The sequence below is a fragment of the Aedes aegypti genome, chromosome 1, assembly GCF_002204515.2.
Source record: "Aedes aegypti strain LVP_AGWG chromosome 1, AaegL5.0 Primary Assembly, whole genome shotgun sequence".
Lineage (NCBI taxonomy): Eukaryota > Metazoa > Arthropoda > Insecta > Diptera > Culicidae > Aedes > Aedes aegypti.
The window spans coordinates 22854234-22881175 of NC_035107.1; the positions used below are offsets into that span (position 1 = coordinate 22854234).

Sequence of the window (26942 nt, forward strand, 5' to 3'; positions counted from 1 at the left end):
GACAGACAAAGAAACGGACCAGCAAAGAGAAGCACAGAGAAAAAAGGAAACGCGGATGACAGCAACTGTCACTCAGTGGGTGACTTTTAAATTTACCTGCAGGGCCGTACTCAGAGACTGATCTAGATTAAAGTGGCACTCATTTCATAACGCCGAAAAGGGCCATTTTTGACACCCACCCACCCCCTTGTAACACTTTTTGTATGAATATGTTGAACATTTTGTATGAGCTGTAACATTTTGTAGAGACCCACCCACCCCCTTCAGCGTTATGAAATTTGTGAACAGGCCCCGTGGCGAATTCTGTCAAGATATCGTCGGTTGGTTGGTGCTTCGCCGACGCATAAGGATTGCTTTTGTCGGCGTAGCACTTCGGTAGAATGCCGACGCCGAACTTTCGGTGATATTTAATTTCTCTTATGAACTTCGGTCTAAAGTTAATCTGAATGGACCTATGCACGAGTTCACTATTTGACGTTTGAGCGGTGCCGTGTTATTTACGTGACCAAGGCAACGAGTGAATTCGGCACCGCTCAAACGTCAAATTAGTGAACACGTGCGGGAACAGCAAACGGGGTAAGATTTTTCACAAGGAAAGCGAAGTCAAAAATTGATTTTCTTAGCTAGGTTGGCGGTGATATCGATCATGGTTGCTAAGTATCCTTGAATTGGGTCCTAAAATGCTTAATGAAATCTTGTTTTTATTTAATGACACGAAAGAGCATGTTACTGCAACTATTTTAGCATTTTTTCCCGCTCAAATAACGGCTACATCATATTTAAACTTTAATATAAAAATTGGTTCCATAAATGAACCTTGACATTTTTGATCATGTTTGACGTTCGCTTAATCGACAAAAACACCACAGGGCATTTAGTTTTAACACTGGGGTTGTTCCTATCTGACATTTTGGAAGGGACACGGAAAGCAAAATACACCCAAAATTTGAGTTTAAGCTAAGGAGTGTGACAAAATCTAAAAAAATGTTTTTTGATCTTAAACAAAAGAAAAACATTAAAAAATTGAGTAAACCTGTGTTTTTAGCCTAAACTTAAGCGTTTGGCATTAAAATTGGGACAGGCCTTTAGGACCCTATTAACAAAGATGGTAAAGAAAAATCCTGAACTGATTTTCGACAGAATCGATAGAGCGATCTTCACATAATCCTTCCGGAAATTTTGACTTAAATCCCCTAGCGTAGTATCGATCGTTCTAGCTTAAATATTAGATTGATTCTATCTACAATAGTACTGAGATTTTCAATGGATCATTGAAGGTAGTTTTTGAAAGTGCTTACCGCATCAAAACAAAGGCGCCACTGTATATGGAATTTAACATTTTGACAGCATTGCTGTTCTGTCAAACACACAAGACTACAAATTAATCTAAATTAAACTGCTGGCATTTCAAGCCTCCAATATTTTTCTGCATTATGTACAATGCTGAACAAGGGAACTCATAAGGGCTCATTCATTTATTTCATAACGCTGAAATTGGCCTTTTTAGACACCCACCCACCCCCTTGTAACGCTTTTTGTATGAATATTATTAAATTTTTGTATGGGCCGTAACATCGTAGGGACACCCACCCACCCCCTCTAGCGTTATGAAATTTGTGAATGGGCCCTAAGAGCAGCAATGGAGTTGATGGAAAAGGTGACCGAATCTAAATATATGCTTGAAAAACATCAGTTCTCGCGAAACATTACTAAAGGACCTATGTACGAATGAGAGGCTCTCTTTGTTTACTTTCTCTTTGATCAATAACTGAGTCACATTAACCACTTCTGTTGCGTTTTTTGTATGAAACGCTAGTCATTGAATCTGCATTTCGATCTGTAGTGAAAAACTTTTCAAAAGCTTTAGTATTCCACTGTTATAATCGAAAGAGAGCGAGAGAGAAGAGAATCTCTCATTTGTACATAGGTCCTTTAGTAATGTTTCGCGAGAGTTCAAGTCTAAGGTACACGGAGAAAATCGAAAATACTAATTAGTATGAGATATATTATTCTCCCATCATTATTCCCTTTTAATCATTGAGAAACTTAAAAATTAATCGTCGTAATATTATGTTTTATACTTTTCCATGTTTAACCATGAATTATTTTTAGACATGCATATGCGGTGAATCACTACTCTTGGGACTTAACCAAAATAATTTTGTCTTAGTTTGCTCTACAGTATCCTATTGCAATCCCGTCGCGTTTAAGAACTCCGGTGGTTTCCCGAAAAGCACGCGTTCTGAGAAGTTTGATCTTAAATATTAAACTCATAGTCGAAGTTCCTTCGCGTGAAAGTTATTTATAGTAAAATAAGAATGTGCAAAAAGTTCCCTACACAATTTGCTCCACAGCAAACTATCCGCGACCGCCACCAGCGGCGGGGCTCAACTTTAATAAATAAAAAAAAAACGTAGTGGTAGCAATGAATATGAAGGTAAGTTCGTTTGTCTGATCTCGGTATTATTTAATCATTATGTCTAACTTTTTCAATTTAATTCTCCAGAAGAGCTCCATTACGATCATCGGGAGTTTTCCGGACAGATGTGTGGGAAGAACAGCTGCAAGCTTGTGGATAATGAATCTTGTTCGAAGCGGCGCAAAAGTGGAAGTGATCTGAATTAAAATCAACGATGATCATCAAATGCAATATAATGAGACCCTTTCACCCTTTCACACACTTTCGACAAGATTTGACTGAAAACAAATGCGCTTCATGCGAATATTAATTGTTGTTTCATTTTTGTTTGTTTTTGTTCACAACAAGAGAAAATGGTTAATTTTATTGATTGTACAGGATTATAGATCTTTATGCATGAGTTAAATAATTCACGAAAAATCATTTCCGGATATAAAATCTGTTTATACTAACCAAGCTTAATGATTCAAAATGCATTACAATGAGTGAATAGACCGAATATGGTTTTAGAATGCTCGCGTAACTTTTCAAAACGTCCTAAGTAACAAATGTAAACAAATTGAGATTATCATTGCGAATCATTTGCGTTGCACCACTTAGCAGCACACTAGAACACTCGTTCTGATATATTAACAACAAATTAATCTATTCAAAGCTTAACAAAATGACCAATGTTCAAAACTGCATCGCTTTTAATCAATTGTTACATAGGACCTTTGATCAGAGAACCAACCACATGTCCTATGTAACATTTATGAATAAACACGATTCTAATGTTACATTGGACATTCCTGAATAAAGCTTTGGAATGGAGTTTAAAAAGTAGAATGATTTGTAGAAGCGTGTCTGAGACACTACTTAGATGCCTAGAATGCCATAATAACTGCTTCTCAATCATTTCAGTCGATATTTTCAGAGTCGCACTGCCTCGCGAAATTGAAAACGCTCAAGTGACAAAATGAGAATGAGTTACACAAAACTGTATTTTGGTCTTTTTGCCAAACCATGTTTTACTGTTTCGCTGGATTGGATCAGCTGCATCATCTCTTTTCATATTATTAGCGCATTGCGTGCATATAGGGGAATGATATTGAGCATCATGATGTCATTGTATCAATCTGATTCAGATGCATGGTCGATCAACAATATAAATATGCTTCCCGGCAGCAACACGAGCAACGTACATGCGCGACTTGCTCACACATATTTGCAGAGCGATCAATCACCGAAGAGAGGAGAAGCTGTAGGTATTTGTTAGACGTGGGCTCCTTTCTCGAGTTCCTACAACAAGATGGACGGCGTCGTCATCGTCATCATTCCCCACCGCAATTTCTTGTTTCAACCGACGGCTGGTGCTGATTGCAACACAGCCGTCACCACCACCACGTCATGCAGTGGAAAACTCTCACATGATCATGTGGGCGAAACCGTCATAAAAACGGGGGGGAAATTGAGGGAGAATCAATGAGAGAGCAAAATGTCCTACATACAGCTCAAAGTTTCCCCTCCTTCTGTTGTTACATAGGACACATAGACGGATGGGAAGAAGTGACGTCGTGGGATTGAATGAATCAAAACAAAGCACAGCTGGTGTCTCCGATTAGCACACCGCAACAAAATGTCGATTATCAGCGTATTGAGTGCATGTAGGGAAATGATATTCAGCATCATGATCTTATTGTATCAATCCGATTCAAATCCATGGTCGATGAAGCATATACATATGCTTCACGGCAGCAACACGAGCAACGTGCATGCGCGACTTGCGCACATATATTTGCAGAGCAATCATTCACCGAAGAGCGGAGAAGCTGTATGTATTTGTTTGGCATTGGTTTCCTACAACACAATCGACGGCGCCGTCATCGTCATCATTTCCCACCGCTATTTCTTGTTTGCGCCGACGGCTGGTGTCGAATGCAACACAGTCGTCACCACCCGTCGTGCAGTGGGTAACTCACATACGAACAAGTGTGGGCGAAAGCAGCATTGAAACGGGGGGAATATTGAGAGAGAAACAGTGAGAAAGCAAAAAGTCCGAAATACAGCTCAACGTTTCCCCTCCTTCTGTTGTTACATAGGACACATAGACGGGGGGAAAAAGTGACGGCGTGGCATTGAATGAATCAAATTGTTGTTGTTCGTGAGAGACTTTAACCCGAAGGTCATTCGTCTCTTCTTCAAATGAATAAAAACAAAGCACAGCTGGTGCCTGCGATTATCACACCGCAACAAAATGAGCAGTTCAACTTGAATGTTGAAGCAGTTCAACGCACGTGGATACAAAATGAAATAAAACATGATTGTTGTGTGCTCAAATCAAAGTATCCGATGTTACTATAACTGAAACAAAATGACAGAAATGAATGACCAATGTAACAATTGTTGAAACAGAACGACCTATGTGATTTATCCTATGTACATAATTTTGGTCAAAACGTCCTATCTGATGTTTTTATAGATTTCAGTGTAATTTCCAAATAAATTGACAAAATTTCATTCCATACGTTGAACTCTATTACACTGCTTCCCTCTACAAGCAACAAGGTGGGGAAAAATTGATTCATTTTGATACAGTTTCAAAATATATTTTCACAACCTTCTAGCTCGATTTACTCGAAATGTGTGAATTGTTAGATAGGCCGTTTTGAAAAGTTACGCGAGAATGGTATTTAAGCCATCTAGTATAATATTTTCTTAGCGTGTATACAGTGGCGCCTTTGTTTTGATGCGGTAAGCACTTGCAAAAACTACCTTCAATGATCCATTCGGAGTGTGCTTTAGGTTTGATTGATGCTATTTATTGCTAATATCCTTTTAAATCAAATTTAAAAAGTAATAAATTGCGATGGTCCAACAGCAAACAATCATCCGCCTCCAACAGTTCGCCACGTAAACATGTACGGAAAGAAACGAAAACGAAGCAAAACAAAACAATAAACTCGACAAAATATGACATGACATATGACATATGACTTTTTTTCTGATCGCAGAACTGTCAGTTCAAATGGGAGTCGCTGTAGAAAATTTCTGCAAGGAATCGGCGAGAAATTTCTTTAGTGATTCCTGTTCAAGCTAAGTATGCTGTTCCGCACAAGAAAAGCAAAGAAATTCCTTGACTAAATGGGTCAAGAAATTTCCTACAGAGAGCTCCATTTGAAATGACATTTCTCCTCAACTGCGTACTGCGATCAGAAAAATGAGATTTTCTGGACCATTTCTGGGAAGAAATTTTCCACGCATTGAGATAGGCGATTCCTTTTCTTGTCAGTAGCAAACCTGCCTTCAGCAGCAAATCAGGCTTTAGGGATGTTCATCGATTTTGATCGATGCGATGAATTATCAGCGATTTTATCGGATTTTCTCGGATATGCCAAATTTGAACGATTTATTTTTCATTTTACCTATTTTGTTAAAATTTCAATTAATTTCATGTCACACGTGGATTAATGCAGATTATGTCCGAAAATGAAGATAAACTTGAAGTGTCGTTCCCCTCGCACTCTCCGAATACGGTTCGATCGGCTTGTTCGGATCAAAATCCAACCACTGAGCCATCTGGATTTGCGCCGTTTGGATTCATCTTCACCTTAAAGCCTAGTATCCACATCCTAAGTAGAGCGGTAAAGTACAATTTATTGCTAATTACCAAAGTAATTTTGACAGCTGATCCAGAATGAGCGAAGTGTCACTTTTACTTGCGGAATAATTGAGCGGCTCATTTTTCCGTACGGAATAGTGACAGCTCCATTTGATTTGTACAGCAGGCGTTACCAATGTTACGAAATCAGCTTTACTTGTCAACTGGATACAGCTCAAGTAATTTGAACAGCTGAAGTATTTCTTGACCATTACTTCAATACAGTACCAGCACAACGGCCCAACTAACAAATGTAAACACATTGAGTTTTATTCACCTAACAGTTTATTTGATAAACTACAATCATATAATGCACAACTGTTTCTTAAAAATAACGTTTTTCACGAAATAAGTGAGAAAAACATAAAGGCGCATTTGATATTCTCTTTCGATGCGAACTCTGATGTTAATTTCGCCCACCTTCCTCCCCTGCGGTAACCGGGCGCATTTGCGATTAAGTGTGGCAGCAGGGCGCATTTAAAACTGAGTGTGCAGAAGGTCGATAGTGAAGAAGGTTCGTGTGAAAGAGCATAGCAAAACAGCGAAGCTGATGATAGTCAAACCAGAAGGATGAGGTAGAAAGGCGCAATTGCTGCTGTCAAACTGAAAAATATGAAAAACCGAGGGGCGCAACAATCCTCAATTTTGATGAATGGCGCATGGTGCTTTTTTGTTTATTTTAATATGTCGTTCATAATAAGAAAATAAATCAAACGGTTCGTTACAAAAGTTACAAAATATTGTAATTGATCATACAAAAATGCATCATGCGATTAAATCGATCGGAAACATAATATAGAATTGAAATTATATCCGCTGAACTTTAAACCGATTTTACTGACAATGTATTAGTGTTCACATTCGCCCTAATTCTGACTCTGTATTGACTTGTCCTATCCTTTTACCAGGCTATGGACATGCCCTATATCAACTGTAGCGATTCGCAGTAGACAGGATGTCCCGGGCCCGATCCATCTGACAACCCGAATAAAAAATACAATACAAAAACAATATTACGTATTGTAACAGTACCATTCAATATATTGGAAATACAATACAGTATATGTAAAACGACAATACAATTACAGTACAATATATTGTTTTGAACAGTTCACTGTATGGTATATGGGATTTTTGCAATATAATGTATGGGTGGTTAAGTATCGTAACAATACAAATATAGATATTTTCTCATACAAACATTTTGAACATACAATACGATATAATGTTCATGTATTTTCTTGATTAGCAATTCGTGTATTGTTGTACAATACTAAAACAATTCAACGAACTGTATCATGGTTGCATTCGTCGTTACAGCTTATGTCAAGTGACTTAAAAAAAAAACTACTTATTTTTATTTTCTGAATATTTTTCACCCAACATTTTTTTGCTTTCTGAACTTGTTTTGTTTATTTCTTTCAGCAAAGCTACATAGAAAAAAGCAACAGTTGTTTTACGCGAAAATAGGAATTTGACCAAAATTGTAAGGTATAAAACCAATAAAAAACAATACAATGTTCTGTTACAATAAATTATATTGTTTTTGAATTGTATATCCAAACAAGAATAATATCCCGCATAGAAAAATACAATTCGTCTTATTTTCCAAACAATAAGATTCTCCTAGCTGATATGGTTAATACATCACAAACAGTGACTTTTTTGTTGGACAATATAAGTTCCAAAGCTCTTGACTATTAATAACTGTTTTCATAATTCACAGCAAACAGTAACAGTTTATAAAACTGTTCAGAAATTGTTAAATATTATGAAACCGAAAACATTTCGCAAATAGTGGCAGTACAAATTCGTGCGCAACACACTTACACATATATGCATTTCACTGTATTTTACCTTTTCATTACAGTTTGGCAAACAGTTACCCGCAATAGTATTCGTGAACAGGTTAATAAGTGAACTTAATCCACTCTTGAAAAATTCACACAACAGCGCAAGCTTCATAAAGAATTAGAAAAGAAAAAATTAAACTTTATCTTCAAACATTACAGTTTTTTGTTCTTCGGTTTATTCACAAATTTCATAACGACAAAAATAATCATTTGTGACACCCACCCAATACCTCGTAGCGCATTTTGTATGAATATTTTTCGAATTTCGTATGAGCTGTAACATCTTAAGGACACCACCCACCCCCTCCAGGGTTATAACACTTTTGAATGGGCTGTTTTATTCTTTTTTAGAAAATTGTGTAAAAACATATTTTGAAAAAAAGGAAAACTTAAAAACCTACATCACTGATGTGATGTGTTTCTAGAGTGTTTGTTTTTGCACTATCTAAATATGGAAAAAGTGAAAAGAGTTAAATCTATTTGCTGGTTTGTTTTTGGCAAAAAAAATACAGAATCAGTGTAAAATGTCCAGAATTATTTTGTTCAACAGTAGCGCTGGTAAGTAATCAATCTGAATAATCTAAAATTAGCACGTGAGTCATTTGTTTTTCTCTTAGATGCGGATTCCATCGACGGAATCGACACGATCTGCTGTCGAACTGACCGAGCTCTTTCAGCAAAATGGCTGGGATCTGAGACGCTGGGACTAGATAAAATGACCGAAACCAGACGGGTGCTTCACAGAACAAAACAAGCAATGTTTTCCCGGGACGATGCTTTACGTGGTTCCGTCACGATTCCCGTTAATCGGAAGCTAAAATGCTGACGTGTATGCAAATCGGAACCCATCGGAAAATATTCCTTTAACGCCTGAAAATTTATTTGTGAGAAGTGTTGAAGTGTGGAATTACAATTGAACCTTTCCCTAATGCGAAATAATAAAATAAGTTGATTAAAAGTACAGTCCCTGGGATTTTATATTTGGCAAAGTAAGATTTTTTGAAGTTATTTTCTTGTTTCACTTTTTTAATGTAATCTTTGTATCTTATAACTAGGTATCTTTAGCAAAGTTACGAATCGAATGAATGAACTATAAGAGCTATTCTTATTCATCATACGATTTGTAACTCTGCTGAAGATGCTCAAAATGTATCATTTCTATTTTATGGTTTAAATGCAAAAGAACAATAACGTAACAATAACGAATACAGTAAAATAATCATTAAGCACCGAAAACTAACTATTACACAAACATTGTTCGTTTTTCTTGAATATTTATGGTTTTAAAGTTTCTTAATTATTTGCTGTATAATAAATTTGTCAAAAAATGGACGGTATATCTACCGTTTGACAAACTGTTTATGGAAAATTTTGTTCCGAAAAATCGCCATATTTATATGGTTACATAACTTAACCGCCCATTCCCCACATTGTTATTTTCCCATTCACTGTTCAACAAATTGTCAAAAACGTTTGCCGTACGGTTGACATATTGTTATTTTGCATGTTATACGTAGTGGTCCAGATATTGTCGCAAATTGCGCGTCCATTTTATTCCCGTTATCCAATAATTTACTGAAATTCGTTCACATTGGATGTCTTCTGATGAATCCTAATAAATGATTACCTAAAATATTAAAAAATAATTCAATATTATAGAATGATGGTTGATGTAAGTATAACTTGTTAAATACGAAGATGTTGTAGCTGCATAACAAATCAGGTGAAAATTATTGACAGTTCAATCAACAAAATAAAATCATTGCCTACTAAGACTTCGCTATAAAATCTGTACGCAAAAAGTGTCAAAACCAAATCACCCCTTGTCGTTTTATGGCCAGCGTAAAAAGCTGGATAGGCCTTTTCATGTGACAGATCCGTCTATGCATTTGTTTACATCGGTGGAGGACCGGTGCTAACACGGGCCTGTCATTTTCATAGAAGAACTGTCAAAGTGCTTCTCGACCAGCTGATTTGAGACGTCATGTGAATAGGCCTATAGGCCTATTCACATGACGTTCCAAATCAGCTGATCGGGAAGCTCTTTGACAGTTCTTCTATGAAAATGACAGCTTCGTGTATGCACCGGTCCTCCACTGATGTAAACAAATGCATAGACGGACCTGTCACATGAAAAGGCCTATCCAGCTTTTTACGCTGGCCATAAAACGACAAGGGGTGATTTGGTTTTGACACTTTTTGCGTACAGATTTTATAGCGAAGTCTTAGTAGGCAATGATTTTATTTTGTTGATTGAACTGTCAATAATTTTCACCTGATTTGTTATGCAGCTACAACATCTTCGTATTTAACAAGTTATACTTACATCAACCATCATTCTATAATATTGAATTATTTTTTAATATTTTAGGTAATCATTTATTAGGATTCATCAGAAGACATCCAATGTGAACGAATTTCAGTAAATTATTGGATAACGGGAATAAAATGGACGCGCAAGATTACATCGTCCGTCAAATGGGGCCCTACCACTATTTTTCAGCCATTCGTTTCCGATTATCGGTGTTGTTGAAAGGCCAACCATTTAAGGACAGATAATTACACTTTTTGAACAAAAGCAATGCGCTTCGAGCTAGCAATGGAATTGTGAACCGATCGGTTTTTGCGCTTTCCAATCATCGGGTGCCAAAATAATACATTTAGATGAATAATATAGGTATTTACTAGAGACCACAACTAACTCAGAGTTTGAAGAGAAGCTAGCTGCCTTCGCTAGTGAACTATCCTTGTAAGGAAATATACTTCTTCCTTGCATTACAAAATTTGTAAGGTCCATGGGAAGCGGCCGTATATTACGTCCTCAGGACCTTAATCGTCATTGTGAAATGACCCAATCCCACATCGCTATATTCTGCACACATTTGATAGGTTCGCTCAAGAAAGCTATCGCAATATCGTAGCCATTTTTTCTCAAATCACTGGCATACATCTAGGTTCAAGTAGGACTTTGTAATTTGAAATTCCTATTCAGTTTGTGAATTTAGCTACAATCCAGTTTCATCAACCTAAAATAAATAACATTATTGCAAACAGTGAAATATGAAAAGAATAAAACATCTGAAGTATTTTTTAGTTTTTACACGAATGAAAATATTTGTTTTTCGTCAACATGAAAATTTGTTCAACTCCAAAGATTGCTATGATCCAACTATAAAATATTATGTCAGAGGCAAGAAATGTCAAGAGAGGGGTGATTCAAAATTTATGGCATGCTAGCGTAAAAAGCTGGATAAGCCATTTTACGAGACGTTCGAATGACGTTTTCTGGCGATATATGAATGGCGCTGGTCACATTTTTGTTGGCGATGACGTCCCCGTCTCTTTCAGCGCATGGTTCTACTCGGTTTACATGTATTATATTACCTGTAAATGAAAAATATCTTCTCTGCCTGCTAATTTCAATTTTACATGCGAAAATTAAAAACTTTGTTACACTGCCATTGTTGAATAAGCTTCTTCCAAATGTAGCGCTAGAAGAAACGTAAATAAATCGGCCCGCCAGAAACTTTCAAAGCTGGTAAACAAACGGAAACCATATGATTCGAAACGTCTCATAAAATGGCTTATACCAACCATAAATTGGAACGCTATATTTGCACTACTTTATCGATTTTTTAAATTCCGCTCGAATTTGAATCACCTCACCCCGCTGTGCAAGCGGCGCGCAAACGCGGACCAAAACAAACGAAGGAAAACAAAGCGAAAAGCGCTCATCGTTTGTACACAAAATACAGTTACGCTACAAATCCTGGCGGCGCAGACACGTGAAATACCGTTACCTTATACCGATTACCGGTTAGATTATGTCCCAGGACCCGCAGCAAAATGCAGAGACTGTGCCAACTACGACGGTGGTACTGCACTCAGCAGGAAATCTTCCCCCGGAGCACCGTTCGACGCTTGAAAGACGTGAAACCGGAATATGAAACGCGGGAAGCTGATGAAATCAAAGACGTGCCATCGAAACCAGAATCCAACGTGGAAGTGCCGGGACCAAATTCAGCCCGATTGAACGAAATGAACATCCAGTTGCTTTCCAAAGGATTGTATGAGCAAATCTTCAACGTTGGATCACACGGAAGCAAATCAAATCTGCTGTCGGTGGCTCAAATCGAAGCCCTGAGAAAGGACCTTACTCGACATGGGATTCCTTTCGCAAATCCGGATATTTTACCGGACGTTAGTTTTCGGCTGCCGAAGTTGAAGGGCGCCAGCATCGAAGAACACTTCCTTCGGATCGCTCAAGAGCAAAGTCAGCCCTATAGGGACCTGCTGGAGATGTTGGTAAGTGGGGTTGTTTGATATTTGAGGGTACGGTGAACGACAGAACTTTAAAATCATCTCACTAAAAACGTTCGCTAAAGTTCTGTATTTCGTCAGATTTTTTTCTAAGAATTTGTCCCGATTTTCAGACTCGACCAGATGCCCCCGCTATCCCGGAGAAGTGGTCTGATAGTGCCGGTTGGACGTGTTACGATCCCGATCGGGGAGCCGTGTCCGTTCCGTACCCGGACGAACAGGCGCTGGTGTTCGACGTGGAAGTTTGCGTCAAGGCCGGCTCGGCACCGGTTATGGCCACTGCTCTGAGTCCAACCCGGTGGTACTCGTGGACCAGTGCACATCTGGTTGGCCAAGTGCCGTTTGGGGAGGGGCATCGCTATCAGCTGGCGGAGTTGATTCCCATGGAATCCGGGGAGAAGGATCGCCGGACTGATGGACGGTTCCAGGTGCCGAAGGTTGTGGTGGGGCATAACGTGTCCTACGATCGGGCACGGATTCGCGAGCAGTACTGGCTGGAGGGAACCGGATTGCGGTTCGTGGACACGATGTCCTTACATGTGTGCGTCAGTGGTGTAACCAGCTATCAAAGAGCCATGCTCAAATCAAGCAAAGAGATGCCCCTGGAGGATTTGGGCTGGAGCAGTCAGAGCTCGCTGAATAATTTGGCCGATGTGTATCAGTTGTATTGTGGGGCCAAGTTAGACAAGGAGAAGCGAAATATCTTCCTAGAAGGGACCCTCGCCGATGTGCGGGAGAACTTTCAGAGTTTGATGAGGTACTGCGCGGGGGACGTGATGGCCACGAAGGGCGTTTTAGAGAAGCTACTGCCACTATTTCTGGAACGATTCCCACACCCGGCAACTTTGGCCGGGATGCTCGAAATAGGCAATGCGTATCTGCCGGTCAATAGCAACTGGACCCGGTACATCCAGGAGTCGGATTTGGCGTACGAGGATTTGGACATCGAGGCGAAGCATCTGTTGGCTCAGAGGGCGGACGCTGCCTGCCGGTTGATGCATGAGGAGGAGTACAAGAAGGATTTGTGGTTGTGGGATCAGGACTGGAGTACGCAGGAGCTAAAGCTGAAGGCGGCCAAGAAGGTGTCCTCCAGGAAGAAGGCAGCTGAACTGGATGCTCAGAAGGAGGAAAAGGTTGTTCCAGAGGAAAGTGGGGTGGAGGATGAAGATCCACTTGCCAAAAAGTTTGAGTACCTGTACCGAACGAAGGAACGATTGCCAGTAAGACGACCGTTGCTTCCAGGATATCCGGCATGGTATCGAAATCTCTGCTCGGTGAGTAAAAATTTCAAATCAATGAAATTGGAATTTTTTTTTCTTGCACTGAAACCATACACTCAAAAAAATCCAAACGTCATTGCTTTCCAGAAGCTTCGAAAGCTTCCTTCCAGAAGCTTGGAAAGCTTCTTTCCAGAAGCTTGGAAAGCTTCTTTCCAGAAGCTTGGAAAGCTTCTTTCCAGAAGCTTGGAAAGCTTGCTTCCAGAAAGCTCGCTGAACTTCTTCTAGAAGATTGTTGAGCTTCTTCTAGAATCTTGCTGATCTTTTTCTAGAAGCTTGCTGAGCTTCTTCTAGAAGCTTGCTGAGGTTCTTCTGTAAGATTTCTGAGCATCTTCTAGAAACTTGCTGAACTTCTTCTTAAATCTTGCTGAGCTTCTTCTAAAATCTTGCTGAGCTTCTTCTAAAAGCTTGCTGAGCTTTTTCTAGAAGCTTGCTGAGCATCTTCTAGAAGCTTGCTGAGCTTCTTCTAGAAGCTTGCTGAGCTTCTTCTAGAAGCTTGCTGAGCTTCTTTTAGAAGCTTGCTGAGTTTCTTAAAGAAGCTTGCTGAGCTTCTTCTGTAAGATTTCTGAGCATCTTCTAGAAGCTTGCTGAACTTCTTCTAGAAGCTTGCTGAGCATCTTCTAGAAGCTTGCTGAGCTTCTCCTAGAAGCTTGCTGAGCTTTTTCTAGAAGCTTGCTGAGCTTCTCCTAGAAGCTTGCTGAGCTTTTTCTAGAAGCTTGCTGAGCTTCTCCTAGAAGCTTGCTGAGCTTCTCCTAGAAGCTTGCAGAGCTTCTTCTAGAAGCTTGCTGAGCTTCTTCTAGAAGCTTGCTGAGCTTCTCTTAGAAGCTTGCTGAGCTTCTCCTAGAAGCTTGCTGAGCTTTTTCTAGAAGCTTGCTGAACTTCTCCTAGAAGCTTGCTGAGCTTCTCCTAGAAGCTTGCTGAGCTTCTCCTAGAAGCTTGCAGAGTTTCTTCTAGAAGCTTGCTGTGCTTCTCTTAGAAGCTTGTTGAGCTTCTCCTAGAAGCTTGCTGAGCTTTTTCTAGAAGCTTGCTGAACTTCTCCTAGAAGCTTGCTGAGCTTCTTCTAGAAGCTTGCTGAGCATCTTCTAGAAGCTTGCTGAACTTCTCCTAGAAGCTTGCTGAGCTTCTCCTAGAAGCTTGCTGAGCTTTTTCTAGTAGCTTGCTGAGCTTCTTCTAGAAGCTTGCTGAGCATCTTCTAGAAGCTTGCTGAGCATCTTCTAGAAGCTTGCTGAGCTTCTCCTAGAAGCTTGCTGAGCTTTTTCTAGAAGCTTGCTGAGCTTCTCCTAGAAGCTTGCTGAGCTTCTCCTAGAAGCTTGCTGAGCTTTTTCTAGAAGCTTGCTGAACTTCTCCTAGAAGCTTGCTGAGCTTCTCCTAGAAGCTTGCTGAGCTTCTCCTAGAAGCTTGCAGAGTTTCTTCTAGAAGCTTGCCGAGCTTCTCTTAGAAGCTTGCTGAGCTTCTCCTAGAAGCTTGCTGAGCTTTTTCTAGAAGCTTGCTGAACTTCTCCTAGAAGCTTGCTGAGCTTCTTCTAGAAGCTTGCTGAGCATCTTCTAGAAGCTTGCTGAACTTCTCCTAGAAGCTTGCTGAGCTTTTTCTAGAAGCTTGCTGAGCTTCTCCTAGAAGCTTGCTGAGCTTTTTCTAGAAGCTTGCTGAGCTTCTCCTAGAAGCTTGCTGAGCTTCTCCTAGAAGCTTGCAGAGCTTCTTCTAGAAGCTTGCTGAGCTTCTTCTAGAAGCTTGCTGAGCTTCTCTTAGAAGCTTGCTGAGCTTCTCCTAGAAGCTTGCTGAGCTTTTTCTAGAAGCTTGCTGAACTTCTCCTAGAAGCTTGCTGAGCTTCTCCTAGAAGCTTGCTGAGCTTCTCCTAGAAGCTTGCAGAGTTTCTTCTAGAAGCTTGCTGAGCTTCTCTTAGAAGCTTGCTGAACTTCTCCTAGAAGCTTGCTGAGCTTCTTCTAGAAGCTTGCTGAGCATCTTCTAGAAGCTTGCTGAACTTCTCCTAGAAGCTTGCTGAGCTTCTCCTAGAAGCTTGCTGAGCTTTTTCTAGTAGCTTGCTGAGCTTCTTCTAGAAGCTTGCTGAGCATCTTCTAGAAGCTTGCTGAGCATCTTCTAGAAGCTTGCTGAGCTTCTCCTAGAAGCTTGCTGAGCATCTTCTAGAAGCTTGCTGAACTTCTCCTAGAAGCTTGCTGAGCTTCTTCTAGAAGCTTGCTGAGCATCTTCTAGAAGCTTGCTGAGCATCTTCTAGAAGCTTGCTGAGCTTCTCCTAGAAGCTTGCTGAGCATCTTCTAGAAGCTTGCTGAACTTCTCCTAGAAGCTTGCTGAGCTTCTTCTAGAAGCTTGCTGAGCATCTTCTAGAAGCTTGCTGAACTTCTCCTAGAAGCTTGCTGAGCTTCTCCTAGAAGCTTGCTGAGCTTTTTCTAGTAGCTTGCTGAGCTTCTTCTAGAAGCTTGCTGAGCATCTTCTAGAAGCTTGCTGAGCATCTTCTAGAAGCTTGCTGAGCTTCTCCTAGAAGCTTGCAGAGCTTCTTCTAGAAGCTTGCTGAGCTTCTCTTAGAAGCTTGCTGAGCTTCTCCTAGAAGCTTATTGAGCTTCTTGTAGAAGCTTGCTGAGCTTCTCCTAGCTTGCTGAGTTCTTCTAGAAGTTTGCTGAGCTTCTTCTGAAAACTTGCTGAGCTTCTCCCAGAAGCTTGTTGAGCTCCTTCTAGATGGTTGCTGAGCACCTCCTAGAAGCTTGCTGAATTTCTCCTAGATCATCGCAAACAAACTGGTGAAGAAGATCGCCGCCAAAATAATCAACGACTGCCTCGCAGATCGGTCTTCTTCCTTGTCCTCACTAGATTTCGCCATTGATCCCGTACACTACAGCCAGCAACTGCGCTGTAGTGTAGTGTGCTATTCCTATACCTAAAAAACAATGCGCTCTCGGGCTAGGCATTGGATATATATAGAAAGCGTTGTGTTTGGATGGGCATCTAATTCTTCCGAAAGAGGTGCACTTTGCGAAAAAGGACCACGTGATTATTGAGTTGAAATCGAATTCAGGTTAACTTCTGCGTTCATGAGTCCTCTCATGGCGTAGTGGTAACGCGCCCCAACTAGAGATCGGGGAGTCGTGAGTTCGATTCTCACTGAGAAGACGTGTAACTTTTTCGCAAATCTTCACATCAATTTGTCCATCTAATCCAATTGCAAATTATATGTAATGTTTAGCTTTTCGGTAGTTGTTATTGGAAGCAAGTTTCCACATCCTGTGAACATCTTAGGTAGTTTCTCCGAAAAAAAGCGTTAGAAAAATCCAGGGTGCAATTCCTGAAAGTATTTAAAAAAGTATTTCTGAAGGAAGTCTTTTGAGATATTTTTGAAAATGTAATTAGTATAACACCTTTTAATAGCCCTAATGCAGTAATTGGATTAGTTTTATTTTTTTGCAGAAACTTGCTGAAGTTTATGCAAAAGCTTGTGATTTGAAGTAATAATTTCGATGAAATACAGGGGATAGGCAAAATGATTGAGATAGGCAAAATTTTGCCTAAATTCAAATGCTCATAACTTTATGAAAAATTGATAAAATTGGATGCATCTGGAAGCAGTCGACGGCAAATTTGGTCTACTTTCAGGAACATGCTTGGCCATGCATATTGGCCACTGGACACCGGAGATGTTCCGGATTTTTCGAGGTCATGTCTAAATGTCATTTTTTCTGTCACTTGTATTTTTGTGCGGTGTAAAGTTGGATAGATGTTTACTATTTTCCTAGAAACTAGAACTAATAGGAAGTTGAATGCCGCCGGACGCACCAAGATTGGTTGGAAATCTTCAGAAATATGACCATTTCCGTAAAATGGTTCCGGAAAACATGGTCAGTCATGTGTGTATTTCCAATTATGTAAATATTAACCAGAACTATATCCAAGTGGGCATCAACCTTAAAAATAATGTTTCCAGCAGCATATTCAAAACCATTAGATACGTAGACCACTCGATAGAAGGTTCCAGGTGCCCTGGGGAAAGTGGTCAATTAGGAACATATCTGGAACCATATCAATATGGGCATTAAACTTCATGGTTTTCAAAGCTTATGCTATCCGAAGCATTTCCAGCACCACCGGCTGCCATGACTACTTAATTGTAGGTTCCAGGTGCCCCAGGGGATTTGGCCAATTTGGCCGTTCACCTGTTAAGAATCACCTTCTACCATGAACAGTAGGATCCATGTGACTTGAAGAATGTGGAGCATTTTCAGAACCACAAGATTAAATAACCACTCTATAGTAGATTCCATGGGCTCCTAGAGATGTGGCCAATTCGGAACATAACCACATCCCCAGGGCCCATGGAAACTATTACACAGTGCAGTGGTTATATAAATATGTTGCACTGTAAATGCTTCTAGTAGCATAGCCTTCAAAAAACGTGATGTTTATACCCATACTGTTGTGTTTTCGGGCATGTTTTGAATTGGCCACATGCCCGGAGGCACCTGGAACCTACTATAGAGTCGTCATGGCAGCCGGTGGTGCTGGAAATGCTTCGAAAAGCATAACCTTTGAAAATCATGAAGTTTATTGCCCATATTGATATGGTTCCAGATATGTTCCTAATTGACCACTTCCCTCAGGGCACCTGGAACCTTCTATAAAGTGGTCTATACATCCAATGGTTCTGAATATGCTGCTGGAAACATAATTTTAAAGGTTGATGCCCACTTGGATATAGTTCCGGACAGTATTTACATAATTGGGAATAAAAACATGACTGACCATGTTTTCCGGAACCATTTTACGGAAATGGTCATATTTCTGAAGATTTCCAACCAATCTTGATGCGTCCGGCGGCATTCAACTTCCTATTAGTTCTAGTTTCTAGGAAAATAGTAAACATCTATCCAACTTTACACCGCACAAAAATACAAGTGACAGAAAAAATGACATTTAGACATGACCTCGGAAAATCCGGAACATCTCCGGTGTCCAGTGGCCAATATGCATGGCCAAGCAAGTTCCTGAAAGTAGACCAAATTTGCCGTCGACTGCTTCTAGATGCATCCAATTTCATCAATTTTTCATAAAGTTATGAGCATTTGAATTTAGGCAAAATTTTGCCTATCTCAATCATTATGCCTATCCCCTGAACCTTAACCCATTACGCCCGAATTATTTCACATTTGTAGTAATTACCTGATTATTTCTGGAGTATCGCAATATGATAAGAGAATGCTAAACCGTCATTTAAATGGAAATCTGTACGGTCACCTATTGTTACAGTACACAGTGGGTCATATGTACGCAAAATATTGAAAAAATAAATTGATTATGTTCGCAAATGTTTGAAGGTAGTATGGTGCATTCAAAAGTGACAAGATAATATGGTGAACATAATGTAAACGGTAATAATATGTTGCCATAAATTTAAATAACAAAACGAGGTTTATTTGAAAACTACACCTCAAAAGGATGCTGAATGTGACATGATCATAATGTGACATACACGTACAAGCACAACACATACTCGTTTGCACATACAAACATACATACATTCATACACATATAGCCGCAGTAGTCGCATTGTGCTCCTTTATTTTACGCCAGCCTCGTTAGTATCAGATGGTTACGGAGAACATACTTATATAAAAATTTCCAAGAATTTTTTTTTGTTGTAATAAAAACCACTAATGATTTCCCTGGGCTTGGGATTATATTTTCCAGGGAGCGATGAATTTTGATAATTGATCGCTGTTGTTAGTAGTTTTGATTAGATGTTGGGTGAATTTCAAAGCAATGGCAACCTTTTTATTACAAAATTTAGATTTTATCTTCTGACCTAAAATTCTGGTTAAACTACTGTACTATGCAGTTGGGCTGCACTAGGCTATCACTCATCAAAATTACTTTCACTTCGGGAAAATATAATTTCAAACTGGCGAGAAGATTACGAACTGAGGGTGGGTTAGGAGCACAATTAGACCCTTGAATGTGCAATGTGGGGTAGTAATTGGGAATGCCATTGACGGTTTGTAATCTTCTACGAGGTTTTCGAAAACCAACAGGGCGCGTGCACCGGGTTGCGGATAGGAGCAAAGGGAGATCAATAGCATCTACCTAAAATAATAGAGCAAAAAGCCGTTCCATGATTAGGTAATGTTAAGCGATCTTCTATGGTGTTCTAGTACTATAAAATTCTTCACTCACTGGGAATTCTGGCCTTGATAATACCAATAGTGATAAAAACATAAAATAATACCTAATACTTAATAAGTACAATGTAGCTTTAATGTAGTAATAAATGAAATTAAATCAATTTTCTATACTTGACAAGGTTTTGAAGACAACCAATGAGTGAAAGAACTACCTATTAGAAAAGCCACATCAGCTAAGTCTATACAAATCCAAATGTTGGTCATAGGGTCATGGCGAGCATTCGATATGTATGTCTATGACTGATTCTGATCTAATAGGGGCACTAGAAGACCACGCGGACAATTTCGAAACAAATTATTTTTATACATCGGTCTTACGTTCCGAAAGGCTCAGCTATGCTGCAAAGTAATTTTATAAGTTATTTTTTATTTTCATTACTGCTGTTTAATTGTTTATAATTCTAACAAAACTACATAATTAACTCATTACTAATCACTGTTCCTATATTCTCTTTTTCTCTCCTTCTTATCTGTTGCATGATTATGAGCATCACTAATATAATGCATGAGCATGCACAATAAGAATAATTTCAGGATTGAAAGCAGTACATGGATACCTGGATAGAATAGCTTCGAAAAGGGCGCTCAAAATATAATATTTCTGGTCAGGGAAGTATTTCATCAAGGGTATGTAAAATTTTTCCATTATTAACACCTAGATCACACAAACAAATGAACTAATATCAAATATTTTTTAAATATTTTTATATAAATCAGCATCGTCAATCAGTGTAAAAATAGATAAAGTTTGTAAAGTTATCACCATCGATTAAATTGCGCTCTGTATAGTAATGTTCATTCAGTATCAAAATCTCCTAAAGCGTCGCATTGTGCCATCAGCAGCCCTTAGCATCACTCTCATATTGTTATTATTTTGTTGTTTATAAAATTTCTAGAAAGCGATCAGCATATTCTTTCTTACTTGTACAATGGCCGATCTATTTGGAATTTTAATAAGTCAAATCAAACTTCAAAACTCAAATTAAATTGCTTTCAGCACATTTACATTTTGCAGCATTAATCTTGTACAATGGCCGATCTATTTGGAATTTTAATAAGTCAAATCAAACTTCAAAACTCAAATTAAATTGCTTTCAGCACATTTACATTTTGCAGCATTAATCGCATTACTGTGTCAAGTCTTCTCCATTCCCTATACCCTACCCCAACCCTTCTTATCCTTTCCGATGGTGTTCAAGTGGTCCGCATAGACTATTACGGCCATTACCTATCCCTTCCCCCGGCTTTGGACTGACTTGCGCTCTCATTGCCCCACCAAACGCTGCAAAATGAAAATGAAAATGAAAATAAAAACCACTAATGATTTAGCAGGATTCACAAGGTATTTACATAATGTTTCTACAGGACTCTTGAAGGTTTCCCAATTCACAATTCCCGCAGTATTTCTACACAATTCCCAAAGAATTCTTACAGGTTTCGCACATAGTTCCCTGAAAATTCTCACCTGACTCTTTCCAATGAGACCAATCCAAATTCCCACAGTATTTCTACGAGATTCTCTCAGGCCATACTAGATTCTGTTTGCCATATAACCAGTGTTGCTCAGACTCATTTCCTTGAAAATAACATTTTCCGAACTACGAAGCCACGAACTACTACAACCATGCTCTATCCTCCTAAAATAGAAAAGCAGATGGTTAAGCTTGAGTACTGCACACAAAATCGATCAATTTTGATCCCAGAGAGCCACAATTCAAGTTTCGGTGAAATGAAATGAGTGAGTGAGTGAGTGCGAATCATTTTTTCACCGAAACTTGAATTGCGGTCCACCGAGATCGAAACTGTCGGATCCCATGTGCAACACTCAAGCCCAACCACCTCCCCCTCCATCTCAGGAATACAACGCACCGTTATAACAGTTCATGGCTTCACAATTCGAATTTCGGGGAAATGAGTCTGGTCAACACTGCATATAACTATAAGATAAGATTTCCACATTCTCCCAACATTCTCGTATTATTCCCAATGTATTTTTTAACTTTTTGTGAAGAATTTTTACAACATTTGCACTGTCTTTCAACATAACTCCAACATGATTGCCACAGTATATCCTTGGGTTACCACAATTCCCACTGGAATGCCAGAATCCTCACTGGAATACAAGCATCTACACTAGAATCTCAAAATCCGCACTGGAAATCCATAATCTATGATGGAATCCAAGGAATCCACACTAGAAACTCAAACTCTCCACTGGTATACCCATATCGCACTGAAATCCTAGCATCCATACTGGAATATGCCAGGATCCACCGTGAATTCCAAGGATCTACACTGAAATCCTAAAATCGACACTGAAATTCCAGCATTCACATTACAAACTTAGGACCCATGTTCCAACCCTGTGATTCACACTAAAATCGCAAGATCCCTACTGGAGTATCAAGATACTGAAACCCCAAGGTCCCCACTGAAAGCTCAGGTTTCACATTGAAATACACGACCCATGTTACAATTCCAGGATTTAAACTGGAATACCAGGAGTCAAACTGGAATTTCAATATCTACAATGGAATACTAAGATCCACACTGACACACTATGATCTGAACAACAGTGTCAGGATATACACAAAAATACAACAAACCTAGTGGAATCCCAATATGCGCGTTAGAAGTCAGAGATCCACAATGCAGCCACACAATCTACACTAGAATCCTATGATCCACACAGGGACAGTTAGAACCAGAATGGAACACCAGGATCCAAGACCAGGACCAAGACCAGGATGCAATTCCAGAATCTTCACGGGATTCCCAGAATACTCACGGGATTCCCAGCATTCTGCACTGGAAACCCAGGATGTATTCTAAAATCACAGAATTCCGGAATATACACTGATCCGGCACAGGGTCCATTCTATAATTGTTCAGGAATCTCTGAATTGTAAACCACGCTTATTGTAGTATAAGACGAGCGTGGTGATGCCGATAAGAGCTGGTAACAAAACAGATATATTTTATGCTGACAGCGCAACCCCGTGGAAGAAATCTGAATTAAAAAACCTGTCATTGGACTGCTCTTAAGGTCTTTCACAGCTTATCCAAAGATACCAACCATCCATTTTGTCTAAAAAATTAACTATAGTCAAAAATGTTACTGATCTCAAAATAGATCACTGGGCGGTAATGGGTTAACAAAGTTAAGAAGGAATTTCTGAAAGAGTTCCAGGAGAAGTATCTGGTGGAATACTTGAAAAAAAAATCTTTAGGAATTTCTACAGGAATTCCAAGAATAATTTACGAGGAAATTTTGTTGAGTTACTTGGATAAATGCGAAAAATTGTTCGAGGGATGAAAAAGAACTTGAGGGATTCCACGAAGGCATGCAAGTCGATTCTGATCGACCATTTCAAAAATATCTGAAACTTTGCACAGTTTTTCAGTTCCATCTAAATCGTCATTTTCCGATATCAAATCTTCAAGTTGAGTCACGACTAACTTTTCAAAAGGGTGTATGTGAAAATGGTTCAAAAATATTCAAAAAGCTGCACAGCAAAAACGGTTCGTTCGATTGTTAGACAACTAAAGAAACAAAGTTAGACAACTAAATAAAGATTAAAAAAAAAAAAAATACACACAGTAAAAAAAGTTTTTTTTTGCATTAAAAAACATCATTTTTGTCACAAATATCTCAAAACCCTATCGGAATACCAACGTAATTTTCTGAGGGAAAACGGTCCATTATATTAGCTATCTACCATAAAAATTTGGTGATGGTAAGCCAATAAACAAAAAAGTTATGACATTTCAAATATTTCACAAATTTGACACTTAGTGAATTTTTTTTTTTTCATTGTTAATTTTTTTTTAGGACCGCAGTTTGTTGCTGAATTTTTTGTTGCAAAATTATGGTATTCCGATAGGGTTTTGAGATATTTGAGTTTTTGTGTCAAAAATTATGTTTTTTAATGCAAAAAAAATTTTTTTTTACTGTGTGTATTTTTTTTGGAATCTTTATTTAGTTGTCTAACTTTGTTTCTTTAGTTGTCTAACAATCGAACGAACCGTTTTTGCTGTGCAGCTTTTTGAATATTTTTGAACCATTTTCACATACACCCTTTTGAAAAGTTAGTCGTGACTCAACTTGAAGATTTGATATCGGAAAATGACGATTTAGATGGAACTGGAAAACTGTGCAAAGTTTCAGCTCAATAGAAAAAAATGAATTAAAATATTTACCAAATTTTGGTGCTGTTGCTTGGAATCACTCACTTAGAGAAGTAGGAACATTTTTTTCTTCAAGCCTTCCGTAGAGAATCATTGAACCGTATAAAATCCACATATACATCAGTCGTATACAATAAGAAACTCAGATTTACTCAGACTCATTCGGAAATTGTCCAAACCGTTTGCACTGATAGTAAATATTGTGTTCAAAATGAATGACCAAAATATTCTCCTCAGACTGGGCCCATTATTAGACTAAGAAATTTAAATAAGTTGTGTTTCGTACACAACCTAACCCATTTTGTGGGAAAGAGCCGATTACACCCTTCAAACCAAACGCCCTTGAGTTTGTTGCATCAACCCCATGTTTCACTATTTCCTCTCTTCCAGAAACCCACCGAGGACGAGTGGTCCCCAGGGCCGACCAACATCGGAACCGGCATGCAAATAGCCCCGAAGCTGCTTCGCCTCTGTTGGGAAGGCTACCCGTTGCACTTCATCCGTGGCCAAGGGTGGGGCTTCCTGGTCCCCCACAAATTCACCCGAGAATACGACGACATCGAAGGTGGCATGATTCCGCTGGAACAGCTGGCCGCTGCTTGTCCGGTGCTAGACATCAACCCGGAGGCGACGACCGGCGAAAGCCAAGAGGCGCTGGGCAGTTTGTGGCGCGATGTGGAACAGAACATCAGCCGAAAGGATTACTACCGGAAGCTGAAGAAGGACAAAACCAACAACGCCTACAAAGGAACCGGGATTTGGTGCAATCTGGACCTGGAGGAGTGCTGCTACTTCCTCAAGTTGCCACACAAGGATGGCCCCTCGCACAGAGTGGGCAACCCGCTGTCGAAGGATTTCCTGAACAAGTTCTCGGAGAACGTTCTGGCCGGGGACGGGAAGACTGCCGAACGGGTTGTGGAAATTGCCAAAATGTTGTCTTATTGGAGGAACAATCGGGATCGAATTAATGGGCAATTGGTGGTTTGGCTAGGGAAAGACCAGCTGCCGAAACATTTGCGCGATGAGGACATGGACTATGGCGCGATTATCCCGCAGGTTGTGGTCTGTGGAACGCTAACCCGTCGAGCAATGGAGCCGACCTGGATGACTGCGAGTAACGCCCAAAGGGAACGCATTGGCAGTGAACTGAGGGCAATGGTTCAAGCTCCCAAAGGGTACAAAATGGTCGGTGCCGATGTGGACAGCCAGGAGCTGTGGATCGCATCGGTTCTGGGGGATGGCCATGCGGCGGGAATCCATGGAGCGACGCCCTTAGGTTGGATGACACTGAGCGGATCGAAGGCCGCCAAGACTGACATGCACAGCGTCACTGCCCAGGCGGTCGGAATATCCCGAGATCACGCCAAGGTCATAAATTACGCCCGAATCTACGGGGCCGGACAGAATTTTGCCGAACGATTGCTGAAGCAGTTCAATCCGACTTTTTCAGAGGCGGAAGCACGTTCCAAAGCCATGAAGATGTTTGCCCTCACTAAGGGGAAGAAATTCTACTACCTCAAGCCGGATTACCGGGATGAATTCCCACACAAAGGTTACTCCGGCTACGAAGCGCTGAAGATGGCCAAAGTCTGCAACAAGGCGGTGGATGAGATGTTCGAGAAAGCCCGCTGGGAGGGCGGCACTGAGAGCGCCATGTTCAACCGTCTGGAGGAGATTGCCGGTTCGGATGCTCCGGTCACGCCCTTCCTAGGTTGTCGTTTAAGTCGTGCGCTAGAACCGCAGGAGGGAACCGAGGAACGTTTCCTACCGACGCGCATCAACTGGGTTGTCCAGAGTGGAGCTGTGGACTTCCTCCACCTGATGTTGGTCTCGATGCGTTGGCTGATGGGCAATCGGGTGCGGTTCTGCTTGAGTTTCCACGACGAGGTTCGGTACTTGGTTGAAGATCGGTACGCCCACCGGGCAGCATTGGCCATGCACGTGACTAATCTGCTGACACGAGCCTTTTGCGTTTCAAGGTGAGATGAGTCTCTGTCAATAATCAAAAGAACCTTAGTCATGAAATCCTTCCATCTTTCAGACTGGGTCTCAACGACCTGCCACAATCCGTAGCGTTCTTTTCCACGGTCGAAGTGGACACCGTCCTGCGGAAGGAATCCCACATGGACTGCAAAACTCCCTCGAACCCGCACGGACTGGCCGTGGGTTATGGGATTCCGAACGGCGAATCGCTCAACATCTATCAGCTGTTGGAGAAGCTTGGTCCGACCGAATCGGACATGACGAGGTGGGAGTGGCACCGAGGGAAGTCCTCATCGTCAACGGCGAGCAAGCTTCAACCAAAGAAAAATGTTAAAATCGTTAGGAAGAAATCGAAATAAAAACGTTAACTGTTATTAAAAAGTAGTATTTGCCAAAAGTTCTTTACTCATTAGTGCCGATTATGAATCCAATGGTCAAATGACTTGCCAGTCAGTGACTGACTCTGGAGATCTCACTGAGGACTCAGAGATCTTTATCACATCCCTCATACATCTTTATCTTGATCTCTCTGAGATCTTTATCAGATCACTCTAAGATCTTTATCAGATCACTCTCAAAGAGATATTTATAATATCTCAGAGATCTTCATCAGATCTCTCAGAAATCTTTATCAGATCTCTCAGAAATCTTCATCGGATCTCTATGAGATCTTAATCGGATCTCTCAGAGATCTTCATCAAACTCTCTGAGAGTTTCTTCTCTTCTCTGAGATCTTCATCAGATCTCTGTGAGATCTTTATCAGATTTCTGTGAGATCTTCATCAGATCTCTGTGAGATCTTTATCAGATCTCTGTGAGATCTTTATCAGATCTCTGTGAGATCTTTATCAGATCTCTGTGAGATCTTTATCAGATCTCTGTGAGATCTTTATCAGATCTCTAGGAGATCTTTATCAGATCTCTAGGAGATCTTTATCAGATCTCTAGGAGATCTTTATCAGATCTCTCTGAGATCTTTATCAGATCTCCAGGAGATCTTTATCAGATCTCCTGGTGATCTTTATCAGATCTTTATCAGATCTCTAGGAGATCTTTATCAGATCTCTAGGAGATCTTTATCAG

General features: G+C 40.1%; 1 protein-coding gene across 1 annotated transcript; it reads left to right on the plus strand.

Annotated features, from left to right (window-relative positions):
* Window positions 1–11593: 11593 nt before the first annotated feature.
* LOC5579242 (DNA polymerase subunit gamma-1, mitochondrial) lies at window positions 11594–26243 on the plus strand. The gene is made up of 4 exons (XM_021839136.1): window positions 11594–12217; window positions 12346–13506; window positions 24267–25855; window positions 25918–26243. Exons 1-4 carry the CDS (start codon window positions 11759–11761, stop codon window positions 26216–26218), a joined length of 3510 nt encoding a protein of 1169 aa, XP_021694828.1. The 5' UTR covers window positions 11594–11758; the 3' UTR covers window positions 26219–26243.
* The last annotated feature ends 699 nt before the right edge of the window (window positions 26244–26942 follow it).